We start from the raw sequence: 20,701 nt of genomic DNA on the forward strand, positions 1-20,701 counted from the left end.
TTTAAAAATAAAATAAATTACAAAATTACAATTCTTTCCCTTTCTTTCTTCTTTTCTCTCTCTAGAACCATGGATAGACTCCTCTTCCTCTTCCTCTTCTTCTCAATCTATGAACCCCAAAACCCAAAGAACCCCTCCCACTCTCGTGATTCTCCCCCTCACTCTCATTTTAGCACCCAAAATTTAGCGGCAATTAAAATATAGATTGGGTAATCGATTCCACAAAAAGATGATTATAGAAAAAGAAAAAAAAAACGTTAGTAGAAAAATAAATACAAAAGGTTAATAAAGAGTGACAATAGTAACCAATGAGATTGTGATTTTTGTTTTTGTAATAAATATTAAAATAAAGCAAATAAAATGTAATAAATGATAAAGAGGGAAATGTTTCAAGAGTCATCCATATGCTTCTTTAGTTATTTTATACATTTGATTCACAAAGTTGACACAAATAATGTAACATTAAAATTCATTATATTTTGAGTATACAAATTTTTATAGATAAAAGAAATAATTTAATCTTATGTAGAGCCTAGAATTGACATTATACATCAAGCAATAATGTAATAAAAGGATAAACATAAAAATAAATCAATAATATTTTTACTAACTAGAAACACATAGAAAGAGCATGACTAATCCTATACATTATATTAGTAAAAAAATAGAGACAAAGAGATAGAGATGGTGGTGATAGTAAAAGAAATGAACATTAATATTATTTTTATTAATTTTTAGACGCATAGAGAAAAGATGGCTAAACCTATATATCATTTAACAAAAAATAAATAAAAATGATTATAAAAGATAGAAATGAACAATACTATCATTACTATAATCACTAAATAAAAATATATAGAAAAAGAATGATTAAGTCTATGTATATTTAGTATATAATAACATAAATAGTAGTATAAATGCAAAATATTACAACAAGTGAATTATAAATGCAAAATAACCTCGCTTTGCATATAGAATTATCCCCATTATGGTCACTTGTCTACCGTTGACATGACAAGTGAAGCGTGAGCTGGACAAGAATGCATAGAAAATGTATATGTCAGAAAAGTAGTGGGGAAAATATTAAGCTTGTTTTCTATCTCTTTGAATTTGCCTTCATAGACGATGTGTTGGCAGTGAGCTTGAACAACACATCACTTCTGAAGGCAACATAAATTAAAAATTACAATATAAATTGCAAAATTCAATTAAATATTAAATTTAACATTCAATTATTGTACCATATCAATAGTATCATCTTTACACCATCAATTTAAATGGAGCAAATATATACAAGTATAGATAGTGATGTTGTCTCTAATTTTTGAAATCTTTACTTTTATCTTATTAATGCCAAAGTATCAATTCAATGCATAAAACAGGACCAAGAGAAGTAAAGAGCACAAGAGGACCACATACCAAAACAGTCCCAACTCTCATAGCTCCATCCACCAACTCACACCACATGTTAAAGTAATTGTATCATAACAAATTTTAGAGGCAAAGATGGAACCTTTTTCATGGCCACTGAGGAATATTGTCCAATAATATGCAAAGGGAAAAGTGGGGATGGAATCATTTTACTAGAAAAATAAAGTTGGTAATATTTCATAGCTCACACTATTACAGCATTCACACAAATTATTCACCAAGCTTAAATACAAAAGTTCTGTTATAATAATAAAGAAAAACATAGCACATTTTTATGATTCTTGTGGAATGACAATTTGAACTGGGAGTGGATCTGAAGGCTGCTCAGCTGCTGGTGGTGGTGGCGGGGGTAGCGGTGGCTCGAGTTGCTTTGGTTGCTCACCTTGCCAAGTCCAAATGATGTCCTTCAAACCTGGTCTTATGTCCTGTTTCATTATCTTCTGATACTCCAATGTATCACCATTTGATTTCTTCATTTCAACCAAATGAAAGTGAGGAGTGATTTCAAAGATCTCTGTATCGATTTCGACTACTCCTTTCCTTCCTTCCTTGGACCCTTCAAGCTTCAACAACCCTCCATCTTTCTTCTTTATCTTCAATCTCAGACGTTTGGCAATGTCTTCCAGCTTAGAAATGATGGCAAAAGCAGGCTTGTCTGAAGTGAATCTCATCTCTTTTTTTCTCTCATTCTCAACAAATAAACCAGACAAGTCAAAGCCTGAAGAATATGATATGATATCAAAAGCATTCAAGTTACAAGGCTTTGCTAAATCTGGCTTTAAATCAGTAGTAGTAGTTGTGGCAGAGCTCATATCTTCATTGCATCCGAAAATTGCATCAGTATCAATAGGGGATGGTGGTTCATTCTCATCATCTTTTTCAACAATCACAGGCTTCTTCTCTAACCCCTTTCGAAACCAAGAGTTATCCATTATCTTTTCTATGGAAATCCTTGTTCTTGGATTAGGATCCAACATCTTCGAAATCAACTTTCGTACTTCTGGGGCAAACCAGTTCGGGAACTTGAATTCACCTTTGCCAATCTTCCTATACATCTCCATTAAATTCAAGTCATGGAATGGGAGATAACCAGCCAACAGAACAAACAAGATCACCCCACATGACCAAATATCAGCTTTAGCACCATCATAGCCTTTTCGGTTAATAACTTCAGGGGAAACATAGGCAGGGGTGCCACAAGTTGTGTGGAGCAACCCATCTTGATGCTTAGACTCAGCAAGTGAACTCAACCCGAAATCAGAAACCTTAAGATTTCCATTCTCATCCAACAAAAGGTTTTCGGGTTTAAGATCACGGTGACAAACACCTCTACTATGACAATAATCAACAGCAAAAATCAGCTGCTGAAAATACTTTCTCGCAGTATCTTCCTTAAGCTTTCCTTTAGAAACCTTGTTAAAAAGCTCACCACCTTTAACATACTCCATCACAAAGTAAATCTTAGTCTTACTTGCCATAACCTCATAAAGCTCAACCACATTAGGATGTCTAATTAGCCTCATAACAGAAATTTCTCTCTTGATTTGATCAATCATCCCAACTTTCAACACCTTTTCTTTATCAACAACCTTAATAGCAACACTCATTCCTGTTTTTAAATTCCTTCCATAATAGACCTTAGCAAAGGTTCCTTGGCCTAACATCCTCCCTAGTTCATACCTCTGCATCAAAATACTCCCCTTCTTCTCCATTTCTAAACTCACAAACTATATATATAATTATATATATATATATACTTAAATATAGTTAATATGATGCTGATAGTGAGAGGCTTTATTATACTTACCTATACTAAAAAGGTCAATTGTTTAACCATCTTCACACACATCATGCTTTGACAAGATGTGCTCCCTTGGATTCCTTGCAACATTATTGTGGTGTATATGAGCACAGAACTGGTTTGGGGTGAGATTTAAGTGCCCAATCTCATCATAGATAAAGAAAATTGGCAACCCAATAGGAGGAGCTACAAGCTCATTAATCTTAAAGGAATAGTTCTCAGCCTCAAAGCACATCTTTCAGCATTCCCTGGAATTTTGAAACACCAAAAGAATTCTGAAAGAGGATGATGATGATGATGAAATTTGACCCTTCTTAGACAGTCACTGCAGCAACCCAATTATGATTTTACAGCAATTATATCAGATGGGGTTGAACCTAATAAGAAAAATGAAGATTAAAATCATTATAAGGAACAAAATTTCAAATACAAAATGAAAAAAGGAAAACTATATAAATCATATAAGAATATAAGAATATTCTGGAATTAAAATCATTACATGTATCTTTCCAGGTATATATATGATATTATTCATATGACAAAATACATTATTTTCTTTCCAATCTGTAAAAATATAAAGAAAAAAAAATAAAAATGAAAACTTTATGAATACTGCTAATCTCATTATACATATTTCAAATCTCAACATATCATAAAAACATTAAAAAATCAAAAAGCAAATAGTTTGAAAATGGATACAGATTTCAAGAGTGTAAAGATTGAATCTTCACCTTAAAAATTGAGAATGAAACCAACAAGATACAGAAGATGTTGTAAAACTCTCTCAAAATTTTCTAGGTAACCAAACAACCAAACAAACAGAGAAGAAGAACTCAGAACACACTCAAATCTTTACCTAAAGTGATGAGAAAGCTAAAAGTGATGAATGGGAAGAAGAAAGTTTGAAACTTGACAGAGAATGGGGACCAATTTATGGTGTTCTTTATATGGTTTGAGCATGGCGGAATAACCTAGACCTTTTATTTATTTATTTATTAACAATAAAATAAATAATAATAATAATAATAATAAATTCCTGAGCTGACAAACAAACAATGATTAGTGAGTAATTTGCGGCAAAACCCCCTTAACTATCAATTTACTTGCAAAAAACCATTCAACCTCATATTTTGGTGGGAAAACCCTCCAAAGTACTATTCTGTTTACATTTTAAGATGTCGTCTGTCCAGCTCATAATTTTGCCCACGTGGCAATGACAAGTCACTAAAAAATTATCCTATGTGGCCATATTTTACAAAATAAAAATAAAACTTTAAGAGTAATTTGCGGCAAAACTCCCCCAACTATCAATTTACTTGCAAAAAACCATCTAAAAAACTTTAAGGTTGGATGGTTTTTTGCAAGTAAATTGATAGTTGAGGGAGTTTTGCCGCAAATTACTCTTAAATTTTTTGTTTTTATTTTAATTTTTATTTTGTAAAATATGGCCACGTAGGATAATTTTTTATTGACCTGTCATTGCCACGTGGGCAAAATTAAGACTTAACGAGGCTGAATAGACGACACCTTAAAAATGTAAACGAAACAGTACTTTGGAGGGTTTTCCCACCAAAATATGAGGTTGGATGGTTTTTTGCAAGTAAATTGATAGTTGAGGGGGTTTTGCCGCAAATTACTCTTTTTTTATTTTTATTTATTATTTTTTATTATTTTTCTAGTAAAAAATAAAATAAAATAAAATTCTATATTTAGTTTAGTAACTTTCTAATATTATTCTATTTTAACCAACAAACACGCCATGCATATCCGTTATGTCAGCCTTACATGACAAATTATTGTTATTATAATTATTTTGATAATGTAAAAATTTATTTTTTATTGTAAATGAGAAATTTTAGTTAAACCATTTGAAATATTATAAATTAAAATATTTTATGTTTTTTTGACTAGTGAGTGTTGATTGAGTATCTTACAATTGTGTGGTATACATAAATTTGATATGTACGTTTAAATTACGTTAAGGAATAATATTTAATTATATAATTAAAGTGTAATTAGGACTAATAATTATATATAACACACACAAAAAAAAGTAAAGTTTAGGTTTTCATATGTCTTTTTATTTATTTATTTTTTTTTTCAATTTTCTCTAATTAATAGGTCAATTTCGTCGGCACTATAATTTGAAGAATTAATGTGACATTAATTAAAAATATATATATATATTTATAGTCAATATTTTAAGAAGAAAAGTGGAAATTTCTTTGTATTTTTGAACCATTCATTTTATTCAAAGGAGATATAAGAGTGTTTAGAAGAATAAAAAACGTGAGTGAACTGTTGAATGTTATTTTTAGATGATTACTACTTTTAATCTATGCCTTAATTCTTCATTTTTTTTTAAATGAGAAAATAATAAACCATAAAATTATGAGATGATCTTGTATCTAAAATTGGGGTTTGAATCGAAATCAATGTACTCAATTTCAGGTAATGTTATTGGTTTCTTGTATAAGTGGCACTTGATTATAGTGATAGTTCTTTATGAAATTGTTTCATACTAATATATTTTAATTTTTTTTTTTTCAACCTCCATTCAAGAAAAATATATGTTATATTTTTGTTATGTTTTGTTCATCGTTGTATTTAAGTTATGTTTGGTTTTTATTGTTATTTTTATTTTAAAAATATGAAGACCTCATAGTGATCAATATATTATAGGATAAGTCTACATGAGCTATTTTGGTAGAACTCTTAATTGTTTCAATACTAATTTATAACCACTTGTAATTTTAAGTAATTTACAATGCTGAAAATAAAATTTATATATTTTTTATTGCACATGTGATTATTTTTTCTTATTAACACAGTAACTGTTAAATATAATTTTCGGCACTTTAGAATATTCAGAATTTATTTAAAATTTACAAATGGTCCTAAATAACTACAAAGTACGAGGTTATAAAAAAATTTGAGTAATTTTTTTTTAAATACTGAAATAGATAAAATTTATCAAAACGATCCTTTAAAGTATCTACTATATAATTTTCTAATATTTTTATTCCTTGTTAATATCATCATTTTCATTATATTACAATATCATTGTAATTATAATTTTTAAATAATTTTTATTAAAAATAATTAATTTAATATAAGAGTATCGCTATTAGATTTAATATTATGATAATAACAATACTACAAGGTGGTAGACTTTTTTTTTTTTAATTGTTGTAAGAGTATTATAATAGCAATTATTGTTATTAAGTATTAATAATATTTATCATTATAATAAAGTAATTTTTGTAAATAAATAATAATATTTTATAATAATAATTAAATTAAATTATATATTCAATATTTAATTCTTCTAAGGTTTTGATTGATAAATTTTAAAATGAGTACTTAATATTCTTCTAAGTTAAGAATTATCATGGTGTTATGGTAGAAGCATTCAAGAAGAGAAAGATTGAATGTGTTCAATCCGAAATTGTTGAGATAATAGGCATTAAAGAAGCATTGATTTAGATTGCAGCTCATTCGTGAGGATAGAGTCATGTTAGAAACAGATAAATGTCATGTTAGAAACAGATAGATTGATGTGTATCCAAGCGATTTAGAGTGGCATTTTATATCTTCACAATTTGTATTTTGAAAAATGATCTGCAAATAAGTTGACTCATTGTTTGGTAAGAGATTTTTATTTCTCTAGTGCGAACGAATTTATTAATTAATAAATTTTATGAATTTTATTTAAAAAAATTAAAAAAAAATAACTACTCATAAAATGTTCACCTCAATATTACTCGGTTTCGGTTTGATTTGGTGAGTGTTTCACAGCGATTGCAGTTGTGGGACCCAATTGACAGGTGTCAGTGAATACATGAACAAAATATCTCTGAGTCTCTTCTTCACGAGACTGATATTCATCACGCGTTTCTAAAGTGTTTATGAAATTACAAAAACACCCTTATAACTACCGACCATGATTCCTATACGAGGAAGACTGTTTTAGTAAATTTAACTGATATTCTTTAACTTGGAAGATGAGTCCTCCCCCAGAGCCTATTACAGGATTAAATAATTAGGTCTCAACTGTTGCACTTTAAATTTATTAATATATATTAGGTACATTGCATGGAATCAATAATAATAATAATAATAATAATAATAATAATAATAATAATAATGTTATATGTTATCATAAATAGTTGAATATATATTATATGGAACATTATTTTGTTATCTGATTGTACTTTTACGGAATGTATTCCGTGATGGACAGCAGCTGTTAAATGAGAGAGTTATTTGATCTGAGGGCTGAGATTAATCTAGGGGTAATTAGGTTTAAAAAATAGTAACGTACTCTGACACTCATTTAATGTACCCTTAGACCTATCTACGGGACAAAATCGTGTCCCTATATTATTATACCAATGTGGTACATATAATTGGTTATGGAGTTTTTGTAATATTGCTTTAGATTTTATATTTTATAAAAATTATTGATTGGATTTAAATTTTGTATTTTTTAAAATAGTATAAAATATAATTTTAAATTAATTTTTATTAAAATAAAATTTAGTAATAATTCAATATTACAATAAAATTAGTTATATTTTTTTATATTTTTGTTCATGCTAAAACTTATTTTGAAAGTTAGTTATATTAAAAGAAAAATTATTAAAAATTGAGTTTATAATATTATTTTAAAAAAATATGGAATTCAATTTATCATTTAATAAAATAAAAAAGGTTTGATCTTTAAATTTTTAAAATATAAGGTCTAAAATAATATTAATTTTTTATTAAATCAAAAGTGGTAGTACTCGATATTAGAATGATTCCATCGTGGTTCACCGATAATGCTTTGACACCGTAATGTGTCACTTAGTAGTTAATATTTTTTAAAATAATATATTAAGTGGTACCTTAAAATATTAAGTATCATAGAAAATGATATATAATTATTAGTGTATATTTTAATATTGAATCTCATATATTTTTAATTTAACCAATTAATATAAAGAAAATACAAACTAATAATTATGAGAATGAGACACTATCTATATAGTACAAAATAACAATACTTAAAAAAAAATTAATATTCAATATATATCTATATAGTTTGTTCACCTAATGTTATGTATAACAATATTTATATATATATATTTATTATAAGAATTAATTGTTATGGGGTTGTAGGCCATTTTAAGCAAAACAAAACTTGGATTGTCTTATTCCATTTTCATTGAACAAAATTTGGAGATGGAGATATATAATATAATGGATTGGGAAAATGGTACAATGTGTCCCCAAATGTTAATACATACATGCATGTGTATATATATAAATATACATTAATATATAATATATTAATTATTGTAAAAATGTAATAGTGTAATGATCTTTGTTATACTATATTAATACATGCATGTATCACTTACCCGAGTATCTAGGAACGGAGGAAGAATTCCACAGAGAAGGTCATTAAAAAAAAAGTTGTCAATTTTATATTAATTAAGATTTATTAAAGCCACCAAGTTTTAATCTTTATAGCAAATAATAATAATAATAATAATAATATTTGGCTGGCAAAAATTCAGTTTGTCTATTTTGAACCTAATTTAATAATACATAAATAAGGGGTTTTTTTTAATACATAAATAAAGTATTATTACACATGGTCTCTTCTCTATGGAAACTCATATATATATATATATATATTTATCTATTTATATATATAAAAAAATGAAAGGTAATTTTTATTTTCTTCCTTTCTTTTGGGCGGCTTGTTTTATCATTCTTTATTATTGAATTGCATGCACTCATTTTCTTGTGGTTAAAGAAAGCTGAAGAAGAAGAATTGGTATTTTTCCTTGGTGGAAATTATTAGTTGTGGTTTCAAATAATTAAAGAAAGGGAAAGATATAATAGTGCCAATAATGTAAGATCATCATGACTTGTCAACCTATAATGGCTTAATAAAACACAAATGGCAAATGGCATTACTAATGTCTAGTAAACATATGTATGGTGAAAATGACCTAATGTTATATTATTATTGGTGTAATTATTTATCATATCTCACATATTATCTCACATATTTAATGAATAAATAAGATTTTTTTTTTTTCTTGTGAACTATGATTAAGGTCGGGCTTGAGCTAAGGCAGGCTAGACCCGCACCTAGGGCTCACTAAAAAAAAATAGTTTTTATTTTAAATTAGAGATAATTTCAAAAAAATACAAAAATAACAAAAAAATTACAAAAATACGGTCTATAAAGAGTTTTCAAAATTTTTACGATTTTTTAAATTTCATTTACATAAAGTACGAACTTTTGGTATAATTTTATGTTGCACTTTTGTTATTTTGTTATTGATTTTTATTTTATTTTGATGTTGTTTTCTTGTTACTTTCATGTGATTTTTTTGTATGTAAGAAAAAACTTTAAACTTAAAATATAAAAATTTAAGAAAAAAATTGTTATTTTATGTAATAATTCTTTTAAATTATACATATTTTTTTCAGTAACTTTTAAATTACTACCTATTTTTTTTTATATATGTAAAAGGATCAATAGTTTTTTAATTTCTCCTAAGGTCCACCCAATCACAAGGTCATCCTTGACTATGATCCTTATAAAATTTTACTCTTTGAATTATTTTTTTGTTAAAAAAATTCCCCAACGAATTATACAAATTATTACAAGTACCCCATTTTTCAAATACATTTAATTTTTTTTTAAACAATTTGTTTATGTAGCCATCTTACCGGTAAAGTTAGTCTATATATTTAACAACTTTAAGCTACCTAAAGTCTATTTTATTGATATTAAATATATAAATATTAATTAGCTCTAAAAATACAGATATGTATATTCTCACAATTCATTATTAGATTATTATTTATGTATTTATATTTTATCTTTATTCTTGAATTGAACCAAATTAAAATCATGTTAGTGCTACGTAAATAGATTATTAAAAAAAATGAGCAGAATGTAACTGCATAAAATTATTAATTAGTATCGATTTTTATAATTCAAAAGGATCTTGTGCAATCAAAAAAAAAAAAAAAATCAAGAAACAAAACTCTTCAAAGTCATAATTTAAAGGGACAAATTCTATTTATTCTATTTTAATTTACTTAAGTCTGTTTGGAAGTAACTGTGTAATTACTAGGTAGAGTAATTACTAGGGTAGTAATTACTAGGGTAGTAATTACACAGTTTAGTAATTACACTACATTTTAAAATGCAAGGTGTGTTTGGATATGAGGTGGTAATTACATATGAATTCCTAATATCTTGTTTGGCAAAATAGTTAGTAATTACATGAGAAAATAATATTTTTTTAATAGCTAATGCTTAATATGGAAAGTTTTTAGTAATTACACAGTGTAATTACATTCAATTCTCATGGGGGGCCATGAGAATCGGAGAGTATAATTGGAACCCCTCAACTACTTCCAATTACACAATTATAGTGTAATTACATGGTCAGACAAACTTGCCAAATTGTGTAATTACTTCCAATTACACACAAATTCAATTATATTATGGCTTTCCAAACGGACCCTTATAAAAATTCTTAACCATTATTAGGCATTGCTAGTAATTAATCAATGCTTGATTAAAAGACAACGATATGTACTTATACCTTAAAGTTAGACTAACTAACCAATCCAAACTCTTCTTATTGTAAGATAAAATTTGAAAGTACTAATTGGGTGTGCTGTCAATTTTATAATTAGAAACAAAAAAAAAAAATGCAAATTAATCAAGTTTTGGAGCCCCACTTGTGTTCTAATAAGTTTACAAGTTAATAAAAATGGATCTCCTATATATATAAATATATATATATGGGTATATATATATATATATTACAATCAATCATTTTGCATATAAAGATATTGTCCCTAAAATCAATATCACTTTCTTTGTAATGTCCAAAAATTATTTGATTCTTTTTAACCAATAATTCAGGGCAACTAGACTATATACATTACATTATATAACAAATATAAAAATAAAAAATAAACAAATAAATAAAGAGAAATGAACCATTTTTTTAAAAAAAATAAATAAATAAAGAGAAATGAATCTACTCTTTAAGGTGGTGCGTAACTATAGGTGGTGTCTAGTCTATACCAAAGGAGGTCCAAAATTAAATTATAAAAACCATAAAAATATAATCTTTAAATAAGAGAAACTAAGAAAATATATATTACAAACTGAAAAAATATTTAAACTAAATTCTATTTTTTTTTAAATCCTACTTACTTAGAACTAGGGTAAGCTTTAGGGATAGTTTGATCCCTAAAACTTACCCCGGTAATCTAATTTTAGTTTTTTTTAATAGATTTAATTACACCGATCATAACATTTATACGATTGCCAAAACTTTATTAGGATTGGGGTTAAGTTTTAGTAGTTACTTATGACGTGTAATTTCACGTAATTAGAATGATAAAAAATCAAATTGATTAGTGTGGTATATAGTTCTTCCAAATAAAAATATCTCTAAAAATTATTTTGATTATGGAAAGTTAGATAACATAATCGGAAATCTAACTTGTTCATCACGGAAGAAGTCTCATGGAATGATGGATGTCATCCAGAAGGGAGTTCCCGGATGTTTATCTTGCTTACCCAGATGAAGTCTTCAGGAAAATTAGTCCTCCTCCAGAAAGGAGTTCCAGATGACTAGCTATTCCCTCCTGGAAGGAAATCCCGAATAGTCGACTCCAGAGATGTGCCTGTCCTATACAGGATGTCCCTTCAGCGTACGCTTTGGTTTGTCTTTCAGGCAGCGTACATCTCATCTGGAAGCACTTCATCTTAAGTTGATGTGGAGATATTGTTACAATGAGTTTGTTAAGTTTGTTAAGCCATAAATAACTTAACACTTGCCCCTACCGAATTTGGGATCTATATCCTTAACCTATAAATATCACCAACACTTAGCATTTCAGAGAGAGAAAAAGAGTATCAAACGAGTTTTAAGAAGTGACTTGAGAGAGTGATTGAGAGGTACGAAGAAAAGAGAGAGATTGGGTTTGAATTTTGTATAAAGAATCTTTTGTAGATGAAAAAATTCTTTGGTAAGAGTGTGAGAGATAAACACTTTGAGGGAATCCAACAGATATTGATCTCGATTATAGTGTACCATGTTCTCGCTCAATTAATAAAGAAGGATTTGGTGGTGTTCCAGAACTGGAGTAAAGCCATATTTATGAGCTAAAATTGAAGTAATTTTTTTTTGAGAGATAAAATTGAAGTATTTATACCTTACTTATTGCAAATAAGAATTTTGAGGGAGCTATGATCCATTCTATTATGTACAACTATTAGTATGGATGTTAATTGAGCCACATTCAATATTTTTAGCTCTATTTGTATCCAATTCAACTATACATTGATTATTAGATCTTTCTAACTGATCCAATCCAATTGAATTTACTCAACCGAACCGATTCAAACTAATGAATTATGGATCGAATCAGTTTTATTCATTGGATGCATCCTTGTATATTTATTGGATCGGATTGGATATCCCTCCAATATTTTGAATCCGGTATTTATTAGATCGAATTAGGTCTATCTAATATTTAATTTGATTGGACTGAATCCATCAAATCCTTAAACAAAAACCTAATTTTTATTAATATATATTTCAATTATAAAAATATTAATTACTCTTCCATATTAAAATACCTATTAGTTCAAAATATTTTAATACAACACAAATACAACTAAAAGACAATAGAAGTAGAGAAAAATACAAGTGAATGTGTCTAAACTCAAAATAAAATAATTGGTATCATATTTGATTTAGGGTTTCTTAAATAAAATAATAAATACTTTTAAAATTATATACAAATATAATTGAATGATTATTGAATATTGAATCGTTCAAATTCATTAAATTTTATATCTACATCTAATAATTGATCGATTCCATTTTTAATTTTAAAAATACCATCTCATCCAATCTTAATTGAATAATCAATTTATAACAGTGGATTATAATTATCATTAAACTAGTCGATTGTAATTGAATTGGATCACCATATAACAAGCCTAGCTATTATACATATTATACTCTTAATTTTCAACTTCTTGTAATACTAGTATAGAAAAATTAGGTATATATATCAATATATAGAAACTTGAAACCATGTGGACCCAAATTATGAGTGTGATAGGATGGTAGAGATGGGGTGCCAGGCTATTGGAGTGCAAAGAGACACCTGTAAACTGTAAAGGAATAGTTTTAGATTTTTAATTTTGTACAGAAAATGACTACTTTCTTAATTCTACCCACCAATTGCTTATCTTTTTTCTGGTCTCAAACTTGGTAGCCCCTACACATTGGGAACCTACAACTAACTTCTTCACATACCCTTTCAACTAATTTGTATGAAAAAGCACTTAGCACATTCCTAGTCTTATGTATCGGTATTGTTATTGGCTTAATTAAGTATTGGATCTCATATAGTTTAATACAATAACTTTTGAGAAGTATTACTAAACAATTACAAGACGATATGTCTAGAGGTGTTAGGCACCACTGGTGTCTAATAGAAATGTTCGACACTCATAGTGCTTAGCACTGATGTGTAAAATCGTTATTAGTACAATTTAATATTAGGTCCCACTTATTTTAATTTAGTTATAACTAATTATAAAATACTATGTCATATAGAGGTATCATGTACCTTATTATCTCGTAGCAATGCTTGAAATTTATTTGTAATCTTATATACACTTCTAAAATACTATAAAATAAAAATGTTATGATAAGCCTCAGTTCCCTAAGTAATGTATCTTTAAGTTATTTAATATTAACAGCAGATTCATTAAGAAAAAGAATATACTAAAATACCAGCACAAAGATATAATAAAAAAAATTAACATAAGCACATGCACAACATATTAGGTTTGAACATCTAACCTTGGGTAAAATGCCATAAGATCAAATTTTTGAGTCTGAATGCATATTTAAATAATAAAATATTATATTTGAATTTAAATATTAAAATTTTCAGAATGTTATTTTTTTCGCATCTGAATATATTTTTATTAATTTGTTTAATTTATTTTGTTTTCAAAAAAATATATTCAAATACAAAATATGATAAATATATTAATTTATTTTAAAAGAAATCAAGTTTCAATTGTTTAATCTTCCTTACATTAGCTTTAACACAAATTTATTTCTTATTTTTTTTTCTTAATATATGTAGGGTGTAAAAAATAAAATAAAAGATTTAAAATTATCACTACCATATTTAATAAATAAATAAATTATGTATACATTTTTTTGCTTGAAATAAATAAGTTATATTATATGTAGCTCTTCGCTTTTGATGATACTAATGCTAATCAATTATCTAAAAATCAAATAAATAATAAAGAAAGAAAGAAAAAAAAACATCAATAAGATCAATTAAGTGTCGAAAAGTGATTGAATTCACCAAATCAAATTCATTCTCTCATTAAGTGCAAACAAATACACCCTAAAACACACATCCATACTCTAAACTTACACGATATAAACAGATTTAGGTTTTCTTTAAATGGATTTAAATTATGTTCGGGTTATATATTAACACAATTCATCCATTTATTAAACAATCATTTTTAAATTGATACGCCTAACTCGAAAATAACATCACATTAAGCTTAGAAGTGTGGGATTCAATGTTTTGTAACATGGGATAGTGAGTTTGAAGGTTGAAATGAACCCAAACCAAAATTTTGTACACATTTATAGTAATAATTTGTATGATGAATTAATGTTGTTGTTATTGTCCCTCTCATTGTGAATAAGTGTGACACTCTTTTTCTCTCCATGTGTATTCTTAATAGGTTATGTTAGTTTTTAAAAATTGCAAATAAACTAATGAAAAAGACTAAAATGTACAACTAATTTTGAGTACTATATTGAATGAAAGCTGGGAAGGAATTTGATTTTTTATGCTTACATATTCTTGAAATTTTTCCCTTAAACTCATAATATTTGATATTTGTGGGATATGACACATTTTATAATATTCCTAAAATACCCCCATTTACATTACCCCCTCTCTTTTCTTCTCTCTTTCACTACACTGTAGACCATCGGGCCTCATCGGGCCCACTATCGGGCCAACCATCGAGCCCACTATCGGGCCCACCATCGGGCCCATCGTGCCCATCGGACCCATCGGGCCATATTAAATTCTATTTTTTTACACATGCAATCGGGCTCCATCGGGCCAACCATCGGGCCAACCATCAGGCCCATCGGACCCATCGAGCCATATCAAATTCTATTTTTTTTACACATGCATCGGGCCCACCATCGGGCCCACTATCGGGCCTTTGTCTTCCTCAATTTTTTGTGTTACCATCGGACCGGCATCGGGCCTGCATCGGGCTGCATCGGGCCTGACGAAATCAAACCCCAAATCCAGATTTTGCCCAAATCACATCCGACGAAAAAAAAAAAGAGGGTTGGTGAGGGTGAGATGGTGAGAGAACAACCGAGAGAGATAGAGGAAGAGAGAGAGTTGAGGTTTGAAAATGAGAGGGGTATTTTTGGATTTATTGTAAAGTGGTCATATTTTTTAAATTTTAAAATGTATTAGATTAGGAAAAAAAATTTAAGGTATTTTATGCATATTTTTTCAAATTTTCCCTCTGGAAATACAAAAGGTTGAGACTCATAATAATGATAATAGTTCATCAAACAAAACAAAAGCTAGAAAAGTGAGTCATGCAATGCAACTACTTTTCTTGGTGATTATTACGTATATTGAATGAGTTGTACCCAATTTCACTTTGTTTGTATTTGTTATATTAGAATCTTTAATCGACACGTATAGCTTAAGTTAAATAATTATATATAAGCCAAACTATTGGGAGAACACAATTGAAAATGTACCATACCAATAATTTAGGCAAAAGTGACAATGAGTAGCATGTTATTATTATTATTATTTTGATAAATACGGTATAAGTAGATAAGGTTTTGAGTTTGTAAGTAGCATAAATCTTATATTTATTTTTAGCGGCATAAGTACTGTAATTTTCCTTTAACTTTGTCAGTATAAACTCTATTTTTAATTTATTAAAAGAATATTTAAAAATAACTGATACTACATGTTTTTGCACTGACGAACTAAAAATTTACAAACTTAAAACTTTGAATACTTATGTTACTATTTACCCTTAAATGATGACACAAATTGTATATGAATTATTACAAGTTAGAATCATAAAAAATAAACACAAATTAAAATTGAATTGAACTCAAATGACACAATTATTATTTGGGTCAGATTAGGATTTATGAATGTGATCTGTTTATATCCAATATATTATTATTCTAGACCATACAGATAAGGTATATATAGAGATACCAACTGGTTTGTTTGTCCTAAAGGATCAAAGTTTTGATGATTAATGACTATAATTTGGGGTCAAGTCAATTAAAAAGAGTAGAGAAGAGGAGACCAAAACTAATATGCCATTGAAATTTTCATAAACAAAGGGTCTCAATATTATACAAGCACACAATCAAATATTTTGTAGGAAAAGCATAATTTCAAGTTTAATTATATGATACAGACAATTGAGGAAATGTGGGAAAACATATATAACCTTTTTTTTTACATTTCTACTTTCCAATATTTGTAACTCCTTTTTCATTAGTTATGGCCATAACTAAGAGTCGGAATGTAAACCTTCTTCAGCTGCGTGAGGCGGTGATTTGCAGGCATGAAGAGCGGTGCAGATATCGTTTTGTTCCAGGTACTTCTCTGCATTGGCAAGGAATAAAGGTCCATACTCGAAAACTATTCTCTTGCACTGCCAAAGAAATAAGTTTTATAAAATAAGAATTCTAACCAAAATTTCAAAACCTTAAGAACCATATAGTTCGTTTCCATCGTACTAAACAAAATCTATTCATCAAGCTGTTCTTACCTTTCTCTCATAATCTTTAATAGAGTTACATGCCTTCAAAAGCACTTCGATAATATCCAGCTGACAAAAAAGAAAGTGAAAAAAATAAACCATAAATCACTTAGCCGTAAGCTTTATCGAAATACATTAAGTATGCTAAAATATTTCGACTACTGATCCACAAATACTAACAATGACTTTTCAACGGCTATCTAATAATCAAAGCAAGAATATAGAATTCAGGTTAAAGAAGTTATTAGTAATTTGCTAAAATTGCATCTCCCAATACAAACCAGTAATATGTATTTCTTATCGGCCAAATAAAACAAATACAAACCTGTGTATCGGGGTCTTTCAATTTAGCTAGTACGTCTGAAACTGCACGGTGGCATAACCCACAGCTATCTTCACGAAGTTGTGAAGAGACTGCAACAATTTGTTGACATAGGTTGACCTTTCGGCAGAATTCTACAGGTTGTATCGAGGAAATCTCCAGGAAGAAAAGAGGAGCGTAATAGTTTACCAAAGCAATACACTGTACAAAAAGAAATAAGAATGTCAAATAAGAAAGAGAGAAATTTAAGACAAGCTAAAATTTTCATGGAATTTCACACCACAAAATCTAAGCTCATAGCTCATTGAATATCAACTGGCAACACGAATAGATGATCATTAAAGCTTCTTAACCATCAATCTTGTTGCAATCATTTTATTATCATGAAATTATTTCATTTTATGCAGTTTCTGAAAAACTATGAAGTAGAGTAAAAAGTTATGTGCCTTTGGCTTAAAAGCGTGCATCTTCGAGCAGGATTCATGTAGAATTTCAAGGATTTCAATCTGGGTCTTATTTTGTTCAAGGTATTCAAGAGCTTGGGTAGCATACTCCTCACACAATGTGCAGACATTCTCGTCCTTCCCAACATTTTCCGAAGCCTGAATTTCTGGAACAAGAAGGTATAAGCTATAAGTGAGTATTATTTTCGTAGCAACATGAACCAATTAGCTTCCCTCATAGCACCTTAAAACTTTCAAATTATAACTAGAAACTAGATATGCACACAATTATTATTATACTGCTCGAGAATGTAAAGGAACCCCTAGGGCATGTCTAACCACATGTAAGGAATAGAAGAAAACTATTGCCTTTATTTATTTCGATATCCCAAAACTCACATTACAAACAAGAATTTGAAATTGGGTGTTCTCATTGAACTTTACAAAATCTCAAGGAGTTTGAAGCTCGTGGATACTGCTAAGAATTTACCATGACGATACAAACTATCGTGATCATTGTCATACTCGGTGCTTAATTGAAGCCCTGCGAGCCTCAATATCTAGAGATCCCAACTCCCCCATTTCCCATCCCCTCCCTTACCACTAGACCAACCTAGTGCCTTAATACAAAATATAGTGAGTCATAACATGTCAAAGAAACTAATTGTAGGACATCTGGTAAGATTATTGAGCATAGTACTAACCACTATTGATTGTGCTCAGTTTCAATGTCATACGATCAACATACTAAGTTCATAGCACAATTATTGATAACCAACCAAATAAAAATGAACATTGCTATTGGGCACCAGTGGTGTCCAACACCTTCTATAAGTATCACGTTACGATTGGTTAGCGATATTTCCTAAAAGTAATTTTCTTAAGTTATATGAGACCCGCTACTTAATTACACCAATAACAGTTTGACACCAAGGAAGGTGCTAAGCACTATTGGTGCCTTTTAGCAATTCTCAATAAAAATACAAGCTGAGAAGCTATTCATGAAAACAATAACAGAAGTACAGAACATGTGTAACTAGGAATTGGGCATGTGAATAAATCCAGTGGAGCAATGTTATCAAAAACTAATAACAAAACCAGTTATATACCTTCCAATAAATCTGGTTTCGACAATTGTCTAGCATCACAACCCCAGTTCGAACTTAGCAGAAAGACAACTAAGAACCCAACTCTCACATCCATTGTGCCTGAAGTAACAACAGCCATTGGAAAACAATTCAAAACAAGTATTAAACTATAGTTGTAAATAAAAATGACAGATTGACACTGATACACAATGAAATTACAAACCACAAAGAAATTCAAAAATATCACATCATTTTATAATTCTGTTCTCATTCCAATTTGAAATTACCTACTTAACCACACACACATATAATTTATCGATAAATTCTTATTTATCCTTTGTGTTACCAATAAAACCAACAATTACACCTGAAAACTATTTGAAGCGACTTTCCAACACAATCTTTAATTTCAAACCCATACTTATAAACTAGAATGAATAACCCTAAATTCAATATTCCCAGATAAGTTCATAACAATACAAGTTCAATCACATATAAAGTATTCATCTTTATTACAAAGAAACCTCAACAAAACACACACAACCCCAAAAATCTCTAATAAAACATATACAAAAATCAATATATATAGAACTTCAACAAAGATTTGTTTTTTAAAGAAAACCTAGCTGAATCGGCGTTTGGCCAGCCGAAAAATCGAAAATTGGATATTCACAATTGATTATATGTAACTAAAATTAAAAACAATTAATCACGATTCGTGAAAGGATAATCGGATTAAAGATGATAACTTTCTGGGTTGTTGATCGTACCTGACAAAAGTATAGGCGAAAATATCTGATTAAGCGATGATCACTTTGACTGGTAGTTCTGAATTTTGGGATAGCGGCAATGTTTTTTTTTTTTTTTTGCTATTTAAGAAGTCGCCGTTGTGGGTTTTTGTTCTGTGCGGTGAGGTGTACTGAAACTTTTGGAATTGCCACGTGTGATTGGATGGCGGATATTTATTGGTGAGAGTGATTACGTGGGAGGATTTAATTGGGTCAAAATGTTTTGGTTGTGTGATGGTAGAGGGTAGAGGATTGGAATATCTTGTTTGATTCTGTAGAGAAGGGAGGAAGGAGAAGCAATCAGGTGAACGTGACGTGTATTTTTTTTTATTTAACAAATATGACGTGTTTTGATTCTATCTTTTGTTTTACTTTTAAGACAAGTAAGAGTACCTAAGTCTATCGACACGTGGCATATTCATATTTAGATAGTAAAATAGTAGTGTATTCGTGATTAGTTAGTGGTTTTTTATAATTTTTTTTTTTTTGATAAAGTATCGATTTTATTGAATTAAAAGTATTTTGAATACAAGAGAATCTTTAAATCGGTCCAAACATCCTGTTCAAAAATGCTACAACTGATAAATCGAGCATACCTAGTAACATCGTGAGCAACTTAATTTGTTGATCGCTTAATAAAATATAAATTTACATATGTAGAGAAAACAATAAAAACTGAAAAATCCTGAATAATTAAGCCAAAGGTAGATGACATCTTTTGATTACTTCGGATGGCTTGGACAGTCAACAAGCTATCAGTTTCAAGTTCTACATTATGGCAGTTCTTGCTCTTGATTCAACTAAGAGCTTCTTTGATCCCCAAAGCCTCCATAACCTCAGCCGAGTAGATACCACCATGGTGAGTCGTTTTAGCTTCAATAAGTTTACCCAAGTTATCTCT

General features: G+C 28.9%; 2 protein-coding genes across 5 annotated transcripts; both read right to left on the reverse strand.

Moving 5' to 3' along the window:
• Nucleotides 1-1,578: 1,578 nt before the first annotated feature.
• LOC115697745 (CBL-interacting protein kinase 2) lies at nt 1,579-4,224 on the reverse strand. 3 transcript variants are annotated; one of them, XM_030624863.2, is made up of 2 exons: nt 4,089-4,224; nt 1,579-3,609 (listed from the first exon to the last, which is right to left on the reverse strand). In XM_030624863.2, the coding sequence occupies exon 2, from the start codon at nt 3,141-3,143 to the stop codon at nt 1,704-1,706; it is 1,440 nt and encodes a 479-aa protein (XP_030480723.1). In that variant the 5' UTR covers nt 3,144-3,609; nt 4,089-4,224; the 3' UTR covers nt 1,579-1,703. The 3 variants fall into 3 exon arrangements, with proteins under 3 accessions (XP_030480723.1, XP_030480722.1, XP_030480724.1); XM_030624862.2 differs by having other exon boundaries at nt 3,964-4,224; XM_030624864.2 differs by having other exon boundaries at nt 1,579-3,557; nt 3,964-4,193.
• A 12,469-nt stretch (nt 4,225-16,693) lies between these two features.
• LOC115697849 (uncharacterized) lies at nt 16,694-20,142 on the reverse strand. 2 transcript variants are annotated; one of them, XM_030624995.2, is made up of 6 exons: nt 19,783-20,142; nt 19,034-19,132; nt 17,928-18,091; nt 17,485-17,682; nt 17,169-17,228; nt 16,694-17,051 (listed from the first exon to the last, which is right to left on the reverse strand). In XM_030624995.2, exons 2-6 carry the CDS (start codon nt 19,125-19,127, stop codon nt 16,908-16,910), a joined length of 660 nt encoding a protein of 219 aa, XP_030480855.1. In that variant the 5' UTR covers nt 19,128-19,132; nt 19,783-20,142; the 3' UTR covers nt 16,694-16,907. The 2 variants fall into 2 exon arrangements, with proteins under 2 accessions (XP_030480855.1, XP_030480856.1); XM_030624996.2 differs by having other exon boundaries at nt 19,635-19,785.
• Between the last annotated feature and the right edge of the window lie 559 nt (nt 20,143-20,701).

The sequence above is a fragment of the Cannabis sativa genome, chromosome 7, assembly GCF_029168945.1.
Source record: "Cannabis sativa cultivar Pink pepper isolate KNU-18-1 chromosome 7, ASM2916894v1, whole genome shotgun sequence".
NCBI lineage: Eukaryota > Viridiplantae > Streptophyta > Magnoliopsida > Rosales > Cannabaceae > Cannabis > Cannabis sativa.

Bases quoted from the DNA above. Each gene is read 5' to 3' on its own strand.
- LOC115697745 (XM_030624863.2), bottom strand. From the start codon at position 3,143: ATGGAGAAGAAGGGGAGTATTTTGATGCAGAGGTATGAACTAGGGAGG.
- LOC115697849 (XM_030624995.2), bottom strand. From the start codon at position 19,127: ATGGATGTGAGAGTTGGGTTCTTAGTTGTCTTTCTGCTAAGTTCGAAC. The intron at 18,092-19,033 runs GTATATAACTGG...TTCTTGTTCCAG, and splicing joins GAAACCAGATTTATTGGAAG to AAATTCAGGCTTCGGAAAAT. The intron at 17,229-17,484 runs GTTTGTATTTGT...CTTTTTTGTCAG, and splicing joins TGAAAGACCCCGATACACAG to CTGGATATTATCGAAGTGCT.